At 39.8% G+C, this 11085-nt stretch overlaps 1 protein-coding gene across 8 annotated transcripts in view; it reads right to left on the reverse strand.

Annotated features, from left to right (window-relative positions):
- Positions 1-11085, reverse strand: part of ERBIN (erbb2 interacting protein) — a 239031-nt gene that overhangs the window by 65416 nt on the left and 162530 nt on the right. For all 8 annotated transcript variants that reach the window (XM_019517772.1, XM_019517773.1, XM_019517776.1 and 5 more), the window contains 2 exons: positions 6741-6797; positions 1303-1366 (listed from right to left, as the gene is read on the reverse strand). In XM_019517772.1, the coding sequence (XP_019373317.1) occupies positions 1303-1366; positions 6741-6797 (121 nt within the window). The remainder of the gene's footprint in view (positions 1-1302; positions 1367-6740; positions 6798-11085) is intronic.

An 11085-nucleotide genomic window follows, 5' to 3' on the forward strand; every position in this document is an offset into this window, starting at 1 on the left:
GCAGTGCTACGCTGGCTAGCACTATGGAAGAAAGAGACTTGGGGGTCATCATTGACCACAAGATGAACATGAGCCTTCAATGCAATGCTGCAGCAAAACGCTGGCTTGCATCCATAGATGCTTCTCAAGCAAATCCCGGGACATCATTCTCCCCTTGTACTCAGCCTTGGTGAGGCCACAGCTGGAGTACTGCATCCAGTTTTGGGCTTCACAATTCAAAAAGGATGTGGAGAAGCTTGAGAGAGTCCAGAGAAGAGCCATGAGCATGATCAGAGGTCAGGAAAACAGACCTTACAATGACAAGCTGAGAGCTATGGGGCTCTTTCACTTGGAAAAGCACAGGCTCAGGGGTGATCCGATGGCCACCTATAAGTTTATCAGGGGTGACCACCAGGATCTGGGGGAACGTTTGTTCAATAGAGCGCCCCAAGGGATGACAAAGTTGAACGGTTATAAACTCCTCCAAGACTGTTTCAGGCTGGACACAAGGAAGAATTTCTTTACTGTCCGAGCCCCCAAGGTCTAAAATAGCCTGCCATCGAAGGTGGTTCAAGCACCTACACTGAACACCTTCAAGAGAAATTTGGATGTTTATCTTGCTGGGATCCTATGACCCCAGCTGATTTCCTGCCCCTCAAGCAGGGGGCTGGACTCAATGATCTTCTGAGGTCCCTTCCAGCCCTAATGTCTATGAAATTTATGAAATCTTTATGGTTTACTAAGTATTAGTCTGCCATACAGATGCAAGTGAACACTTCCACAAGGCAATGATGTAGTTACTAAATAAAGAAACCCCCAATTTAATGCACATTAAAAAACAGCTTCCATCAAATGTTGCATTCCTAGTGGACAAGATGCTTACTGCACATTAGCTTAATGTACAATAGTGTGACCGTTAAAAACTGAGCTAATAGCCTACTGCGCAGTGTTATTAGGCTAATGTGCAGTAAGTATCACAAAATAACCACGCGTCAGCGCTACAGTGCAGTAACTATACTTACTGCGCGTTTACTTAGTACTTCATTAAACAAGTACTAAACTAAATATGCAGTAATTAAGGTGCATTAAGGAACAAGTAAACACGTCCACTGTGTCATAAAATCTTTTTTAAAGAGAGGAAAAATATATTTACAGACAGATTTTTACAGTAGGTTCCACAATACAGTAAGAGGTATATACAATATTTGTTCAGTAACAGAGCCCTTAAGCTGATTTTTATATTTTTAATGTTGATTAAAAATAGATTTAAGGATAAAGAAGTTTACAGATGATTCAAAGCTCTGCTACTAAGCTAAAACTCACCACTTCTGTGAATTCATTACTTCCTAAGTCCAGTCTCTCCAGCTGAGTCAGTCTGGACATGGTTCTGCATAGGGAATGGATTAAGAAGGAATTAGATTTAAGAAAATACAAGTCTTTCTGCATCTTCCTGTATTCATACTAATATACCTTTAAATCAGCATTAAATAACGAGACAGTTCTGTAAACAGAATGATACTTAGAAAGGTACTGATACTTTGCATACATTATTCAATCAAATAACTACACAATGATCCTATTGACTAAATCACACAAAGGAAATTAGAGTGCTGTGTAATCATGTATCATTTAGTTGAATTTACAAAAAATTAAATTATAAGCAATATAGTCTTTTCTGTCAAAGTGACTCAAAGCTACTCTTCTGTTTTACTTCCTCCCATTTCCCACACTTCACTGTAGAATGCTAGTTAACCATCTACTTTCTTCATATACCAACATGAGCATTATATAATAAGAGTTGCTATAGCAAACAAGACTATAGTTGATACCTGGAACCGACTAATACTTTTCCATGGCTGCTAACATAACTTGTATAATTTGCTGCCACTATCTGTGGTTTGGAATCCTGAATATTCTTGTGGAACAGGAATCTTCTAGTATGAGGGCACTTTCTTTGACCATACTAGATTTCACGACACGCTTGATTCTAGTTTTACCCACATAGTTCACATGAGGGCATTTACTACATGGATGAGATATACCACATCTTGGGAGATATTTGTAGGATTCATTAATTCTGATGGTTCTGTTGTGTGCAGGATATTGACTGCTGTAGCAGCCAAAATGTGTTGTGCATCTATTGTGCGTGTCCCATTTGATGTTTGTTAATTAGCAGGGAGTTTGCTTCTAAAGATGACTGGGCAAGGTTTGGGGGTTGCTTGAAAGCCAGGGGGTGGGGAGCGGGAAAAAAAAGTCTCTCTCTCAAGGTTTGATCTCTTTTGAGTATATGTTGTAATTGTCTGATGATTCCTCTTAGCAGTTCAAGCGTGGGGTGGCAGGTGGCCACCAAATGTATACAGTCATAGGGGGGTGGTTCTGCAGCCTATTTCAAAGATATAATCAGTTTCTCTGCTAGACTTGTTACATAAAGGCCATTTTAGGTTGACAACATGGGTGCTACAAGTATTCTCCTCAGAGCAGATGCAGTGGTATTTGAGGGCCTGATTGTAGATTATACCATTTTTGATGTGCTTAGGATGATTAATAATTGTGTGGACCCAAGTATGGTGGTCCATGTGTTTTCTGAATATGCTGCAGTGGTTTTCAACCAGGGTAATGCAATCCCTGTTCAGGGGTGCTATGACATGTTTGCCACCACAGCCAAGTTAAAACGCCCTACTTACCACCTATAGAGGCAGACTGGGAATCACACATGGCTTCAGTCTGCACTCTTTTTGCAGCACTTCCCCATCCACCCCACATGCTCCTCCATGAAACAGAGGCATGTCAGCCAGGTAAGACTATCCTGGGCCCCTCTATTTCCACAAAGAGCATGCAGAGTCAGACCAGGAAGGGCAAAGCCCTTCACTTTCCCAGCTGGAAGGCTCAGGCTAAACTGCAGAACAGCCCTTCACACTTCCCTTCCCCAGGGAGCCTTGCGCCAGCCGCGCCACCATAGCAAGGCACCCCCTGCCTGCTCAGCAGCAGTGGGGGTACTGATGCAGAGCTGTGTCCCCTGCTGCTGCCGCCAAGTGGACAGGAGACACCTCGCCATGATGGCACAGCCAGTGCAGGACTCCCGAGGGGAGGGCAACAGGGCAGGGAGCCCCAAGTCTGCAGTGAGCAAACTATTCCCACTCCCCTCACAGGATCTACTTGGCTCTGCTCCAGCTGAGGGGAGGAGGGGGCGCCATCATTTTAGGCCCCCCCAGCAAAAATAAAAGTCCGTGCCTATGCCCAAAGCTGGACCCATCATTTGGAGCAAGTCTCACTTGTGAAAAGTAAAGTAGTGATTAAAAATGTTGGTTGTTTTGGGTGTGTATTAAAAAAAATGCATTTTCTTTTCCTTCAGCTACATACCATGTGAACAGTCTGTACAACACTCTGCACACAACTGCTTTCCTTTAAATAAGCACTATTTTTATTGAGCCAGTTTGAATTATAATAGTTCCAATTCTTCAGGGTGTAAACAAATCATTTTAAAACTATGCAACATAGTTGACAAAATAATTTTGATTTAGTTTGTTGGTATTAATCACACATTTTAATCAACAACCCCACATGCTACAGTGTGAAATATTATGCACAGGCCTAAAAACCAGAGCATTTAACAGGACTGCTAAGCACTAAGCAGCATGTTGTAATAAATATGTCCAAATACATCTATGATTAAGAAACAAAAATACAGGTATACACACGTGAAGAAACTAAAGAGGTAAAACTAAAAAAATCCACATACAAAAAGAAAAAGAAATCGATTCATACTGCTACACTTCATTAGCTCCAAAAAACACTTTAATATTAGCATATCCTTTTCAATTTATTTCTGTATTAGTGTTTAATGCTACAGTACAATTGCAACTTACACAGGGGTTACGTTTCAAAGTCAGCGCGTATAGTTGAAATCGCATATAGGTGAAATTGCTGCCATCGCCACCGGGCCCGGACAAGGCGGGTGTGGCGCCGCACAACTGCGTGCAGTGCAACAGCTGCGCAATAGCATGCACTTTTCACCCCTCTAGTCCTCTGCCGCCTCATCCTGCCAGGGCAGCCAGCTGAGCATGAACCCCCCAGCCATGCCAGCATGTGCAGGCAATACCATGTGGCACCGCACTACACGCCATGCCCTGGCCGGCACCCAGCGGCCAGCCCCAGCAGCCGACCGCGTAAAGCTGAATTCACGTAAGTTAAATACGTGTAAGTTGCGACTGTACTGTATATTGATTTTTCGTTTTCTACAGGTATGAAGTGCTTTCACATTTCTGAACATACATCTAAACTTTTTAAACAACTGAATGTAGTCTTATTCTTAACCTCCATTTTCACTTCATAATGAAGGCAACAGTTGACTACTTTGCTGATCCAGTCAACCGCAAAACTGACTCAAGGTGTTGACAGACAGCTTCTGCTGGTATGCTGGGACGCTGGCAAAAGAACAGATTTTTCTTCCATAAGCTGTATCCTATACATAGATGTTTTACTTCTCAAGTCCCAAATCAGAAAGGTACTTAAAAGCATGCACTTAAAACATGTGATAGTTCCTATTAATTATCTTACTGAACTGGGTTCTAGAAGAGGTTAAAGAATGTGAGTGGGATGGTAGCATTTGTGTTTCCAGGAATATAATTACGGTGCTCACAGAATCAAGTTTCACATACAGTAAAACTTTTGGGGGCCTGCTGAACACAATGGTAGATCTCCTATCGACTTTAGTAGAGCCAGGATTTTGCATACAAAGCACAATATTTCTGTAATGTTCTCTCGCCCTATTTTTTTTTTGCCTTTGAGTACCCCTAAGTTACTGATAAATATTCTAAACCTCAATGCCATATGAATGAAGTGTTTTGGCTGAGAATTAACTACATATTTACCTTTAACCATATTTATCACTCATATGTCAGATCTCTCTCTCATCTTTAAGGAATGCCAGTTTACATAAGTAACATTCAAAGTTAAACCATCTCACTTTTATTGCTGAAAATTTGTTACCTCAGAAATAAATTATGATGAAGCTAAGGTTACCAAAAGAATTACACACATTACAGAAATGAAAACCAGAGCATTTTAATTTCCTTGTTTGAATACTCTTTTTGATGTCACTACTTCTGAGTAATTGTCACTCATTTCATCCCAGGTTTGTGTCTTGTTTTGTTCATATGCCCATCACTATATATGGTACCTCGGCACAAGTTAAAAAAGTCACAATCAATTCTGTCAAAAAAGGATTTCAATTACTCGCTTATGTCTCAAGTGTCTTAAGTGCAATCATTAGCAACACTGGCTAGCAATCCACGCTGCAACTTTCTGTAAACAATTATCTGCTGGAGTATGCTGTGACAAATAAGGCTTTGTTGTTTTTTCTTTCCCCACTCCACCATCACTTTTCCCTTTACCGAATCATTAGGCCAGAGGAAAATCCTTCTTATTGTACTTAATATTGATATGGGTCACACCTAACTTTTTAAGTTTCACCGTACCTACTTGTTGGGTTCACTCTACTAAATGTTCAAAGGCTGAAGTGCAAAATACAATGACTCAACACAGTGCTAGAGTATAGAAACTACAGTTGCCTAGGTTTATTTGGCCAAGGATAAAAGTCAAGTATTCCGAAACCCTGCTTTCAATCAAGAGACACAAGGCAAGGACTAGAAATAATATACAATCTAAAAATAAAAGTATAAACAGTTAAAGCCCATTAAAACAATCCCAGATAACATTTAGACAGGCACTTTATTACTGTGAAAAGCAACACTGGGGATTATACTCACATTATGTTAAATAAGCCGCTGATCTGTTTTGTAACACATTTTACATAACAGATTGCACACGACAGATTTGTATTTTTTTTCAGCAAGAAATGTATTAGTAAACAAAGGCATTCAAAATGAATGAATCTTATTTTCAGTCACTGAAAATAAGCATCGAAATCCCACATAAGTGAATACAATAACAGAATCTGAATAATACATTCAAGTCAAAATAAGTCCCTAAAATAAAATTATGCATGAATACAAAAATGCATACAGGAATAAGGCAGCAGTATACTGCATTTTTTCAGATATCTATACTGACCAAGTAGAAAGTAACAAATATTAACCTGGAATCAAATTCATAAAATTAAATTAAAGAATTCTTGAGATGCAGTAAAGTAGATAGGGGAAAATAGAGATATGGGGAATATAAGTTTCTGACACAGAGTCCACCTGAACAGAGAGAGGAATGGAAAGCTAATCTGGAGAGCTGGGAGAGAAACATACTGAGCCTGAGAGGAAGGAAATTTGCAACCAGAGGACTGAACAATTTTGGGTTGTGGTGTACCGTGGGTCACGTGAGGCTCAATTCTCTTTTTAATAGTCATTAAGGATGCCTGCAGATGTTAAAAAAACAAACCCAAAATGGCACTTTTTTAAAAACCTGGTGTGCCTGCACTGAGCCCCACACATGCCCCAAAAGAGGCAATGCGTTGCTTCAACACAGCTTATCCAACTTCTGTAAGAATCAAGCACTTTAGTGGGGCTTTTTTGATACTTATTTAATAGCTGATTGAATCAGCTCTAACTAGAAGTGCCAAAAAGCCCCACTGAAGCACCCAATCTTTACAGATGCTGCAGAACTGGGCTGAAGTAATGTACTGCTGCTTCCAGTGAAGCACCTTTTTTTTTTTTTTTTGTTTTGTTTTTTAACATCTGCAAGCAGCCTAAGAGACTAGTGAAATGGAACCCCAAGTATGCATATACCTTAAATGTTTCATTTGTACTTACTTTGGCAACATTTTCAACTGGTTTTCTCTAAGTTCCAATATCTGGAGTTTAGTTAACCTGTAATATAAACAAAGAGTATACAATTAAAAGCCAAACACCTCCATTCTGTGACAAAATTCAATGGAAAAGAGTATCTGTATTGTAATGAAAAGAGGAACTGTATTGTAGTTACTTGTTCTATAGCCATTAAAAATTATTGAAGATCAATATTTTTTCATTTAAGAATGCAAAGATATGCTGCCCAGAAACAGCTACGCTATTCTGATTTTGCCTGTTCAGTACATTTTTAATGGCTGTCTTTTGCTTTTTGAATTTGCCTCAGCACTTGCTTTTCTCCACTGTGCAATTTCTTTTTTTGCACACTTCAATTACTTCACAGGAAATAAACATGTTTCTTTAACACTAAAGCATAAAAAGTCATGGAGGTTGGATGGAATGAAGAGATGGGGCAGACTAAGCAGAACAAATTAACATGCTAAATTTTTAATTGAGGATAAACACCATGTGAAAAGAATATCTCTGTTTTTTATTGCCACAAATATTTATCATCCACATGGTCAAATTATCTTTGGATAGGTAGGATACCTTCCATCTTGGTTTTTATTACAAATTCCCTTTTTAGTCAGCTCCCTAACCCATTCTGAATTTTTTTGTTTGGAGGCTTTCTGACCTTACCTACAGTAAATCCTTCGTGCAAGATAAATAAATAACCTCTCAATCTCTGAACTCAATTGCTAGCTAAGATAAATTCAAAGCAGTCTCAATAGTTAGTCAAGTGATTTCAAATCCCTGTTGGATCTCTGTGGATCAGGACAGAAGTAACAAGGCTCGCTCTCCTTGTTAAATGAAGGGCTGAAACTGCCTTTGGTTTAAATTCAGGCAGGGTCACACAGACAAGAGGTTCTGCATATGACCTACTGACAGTCATTGCATATTACAGAATGAGGCATTCAGCTCCAGGAATCAAGCTGAAGTAGCTACAAAAATCAAGACAGTGAAGTACAGTAAATTTAAGAATACACTTAAGTTTGATTGAATAGTATGGACCAAGTTTAAGGGATAACAGAAAAGCTTAACAGCACCATTTCCCTGGCCTCAAGATTGCTAACAGCTTTGATGCCATTCAGGTGCCATTCACAGAAGAGTAAAGTAGTCCTCCAGGCTCTGTACTGCTGTAAATAGCTTCAGAACAGGCTTTTTACAGAAATGATATCCCAATACAATCCAGTTTTGCTTGCAGGAACTGCAGGATATCTAGAATTACAGACTGGGAAGCATCTGGTTTTGCTCCCCTGTGCTGTATGTAGGAAACAAGTTTCTGCAAACAGAAATCAGAAAATGAAATAAAATTTTCTTCAAGTCAGTATTCTGGACCCAGATATTTCATTCAGTAGTGCATCCTTTCTCTTATGGGGAAAAGAAACTAAACACGTGTTATTCCTTCAAACCCAGAGTGGAGTGGAAGACTGAGCTTGCCTAGGGAGATCTTTTTTGACTAGCAGAACGAGAAATCTTTACACCGACATGTCTAGATCCAAGTACACCAGTATCATTAGCCAATCAAGGGGAATAAAGTTAAAACATTTGAAGAAGTCCTCAAGATTCTGCCTCTGATGGCCCAGGAAACACATCTGATGTGTCAAGTTGACTGACTGATCAGGATGTTTCCTGATTTGCCCCAAGAATTCTTGGACCTGCTAAATGACTTCTTTGCTTCCTGTCTGACCTGTAGGTTCTTAAATCCACTTCAGTCACATCTCAGTATCTATTGATCTAGAAACTCATTGGAAGTTTTCCTGTTCTTCTGACCTCATCTGCATCCTGCCCTACCAGACCACTGTTTCCTGTTATATGAATCACAGCCAGAACAGAGCTGTTTCTGTTGCCTTCCTTAGATTTGAGTGGTTGCACTGTGTGCCTGGAATCCAATTTCTGATCTGTGACTGGCATTGTAACAGGGCCAGGTTCTTACTTTAAGTGAACCATTTCATACCCTGTCTAGGTGCTTATAAGACTTCATCAATGTGGCATCTGAATGTCTTCAAGGTACAGCTTAGGACCTGGTACTTAATGGAAAAAATAATTTGCATACCCTGGAGTCTGTTGTAACACCTCTTCAATGTCTGCACCTTCTCTGAGCCCATCAGGCAATAACTTTCATTTCAGAGAGATGCTATTTGTAAGCGACTGCAGTTTTGCGCATGTCAGTGCACAGTAAGAACTTAATGCTATGTGAACAGGAAAATATCATATCTTGAAAAACAAATTTCAGTGGCTTTTACTCCTTCAAAGGTTTTAGGACTGTGCCAGGGTTTCAGGGGGAATTGACAGCTAGCCTGGAATAATCTGCCACATGTGAGACTAACATCATAATGGCTGGTAGGGTTACTTCCATGGCTGTGCTTGGGGAAGCCATAGATTTGGTTTCTGGGAACTGCTCTTTCTTCACCTGTTCAGCCTGAACAACATTTGGCTACATGAAAGTCTAGAAAAACAAGCAACAAACCAACCTGAGAAAGCCTTGAGTTAAACTTGGTATCCTGTACTTGACAGCACAAACCTGCATGTCACTTTCCTTTAGAAGATGCTTACTAGAAATCATCATAGATGTCCCAACCTGTTCCAATTTCCCCTTGACTGAAACTTCTCTCTTCACCTGGCTATACATACTGGAGGCAAACACTGAATCCTGGGAGCCAGTGAATCCCATATTCCTTGGAAAAGGATAGTGTAAAACACAAACAGTTTTACTCTGCTTGCTGACTGGGAAGACCTGTATCTAAGCATCTGGACTAGTATAAAGAAAATAAAGTGTTTCTATAAAAAAGGAAAATACTCAAAGAACCTTAACTACTGGTATCCCTTTGGATTCCATGTACAGGAAGGAAATAATAAATCAAGATGCACAATGCATGCCTCATATTACCACAAAAAAGAAATAGAAAAGAACAATATGCACTGTTAAAAAATGGCATCTACCACCTTACAACAGAAAATACGGTATGCTTTGGAATACACATTTAACATACAAAATCAAGAAGTGGGACAACATACCCCACCTCAAAAATAAGTTGTGGTATCTGGGTTTCCGAGTTTTAGCAGTAAATACAAGACATACAGTTTCACCAACTTGCTCAGGATCCATTTTCAAATGATAGATACATTTGTGGCTTCATTAAAAAATTAGGTTTATAAAATCAGCTAACAAAGCCAAAAGCCATTCAGTTTAAACAATGAACTAATTTCATATCTTAAAATGTTTACTTCAACTGAGTTATATTATTTCCAAGAATAATTTTGGTCACTGTTACATTAAGCAGCCTTAGCATACTACAACTTGACTTACAAAGTCACCAAAAATGTTAATATAAAATACCTGACATCAACACTACAGTGAGTAGAAAGTTAAATAAATATGCTTAATGAGATTCCCTCACTGATAGGTACAATTAGTTAGCAGATTCTGCAAAATACGACCCTGAATCACAAAAACAAGCTTTCACTGTATCCAAAGAGATGCTTACCAACTCGCATTCACCCATTCATTTTTCTTAGTCACATCCAAAAATAATTTATATATTCAGGTCACAAGTTCTTCAGTGCAGAAAAAGTATTTTGAAATAAAAACTATTAAAAGCATCATACTGAAATAATTTGGTGCGTCTGAGTATTGCAAAACCCAGTCTGCTGAAGTGAAGAAACGCAGCAAAATAAAATAATGCCTCAAAATCCCAACATCACTTTGTTAGTTTATGTAATATACAAAAATTATGGAAAATTAAGTTCTTAAGGTCCCTTTTTGAAATCTGATACTACAACATTGAAATCCAAAATTCAAAATGAATTCATAGCACCGATTCCTAGCCCTGTGCAAACAGGGAAGTATTCAATTTGTATTTGGCTGATTCATAGTTTCATAGTTAGTAGGGTCGGAAGGGACCTGAGCAGATAACTGAGTCCGACCCCCTAACGTGGCAGGAAAGAGTACTGGGGTCAAATGACCCCAGCAAGGTGTTCATCCAGCCTCCTCTTAAAGACCCCCAGGGTAGGAACCAGCACCACTTCTCTTGGAAGCTGGTTCCAGATCCTAGCCGCCCTGACAGTGAAGTAGCGCCTCCTGATATCTAGCCTGAATCGGCCCTCTGCCAGCTTATTTCTAGTCACTCCCGGCAGTGCTTGGGGGAACAGGAACCCCCCCAGTGCCTGCTGGTCCCCTCCGACTAGTTTGTAAACAGCCACTAGATCCCCCCGCAGCCTTCTCTTGTGGAGGCTGAATAGGTTCAGGTCCTGTAGCCTCTCCTCGTAGGGCCTGCCCTGCTGCCCCCTGATCATGCGAGTGGCCCTC

Source organism: Gavialis gangeticus, unplaced genomic scaffold (assembly GCF_001723915.1).
Source record: "Gavialis gangeticus isolate Ggan-Ray unplaced genomic scaffold, GavGan_comp1, whole genome shotgun sequence".
NCBI classification, from domain to species: domain Eukaryota; kingdom Metazoa; phylum Chordata; order Crocodylia; family Gavialidae; genus Gavialis; species Gavialis gangeticus.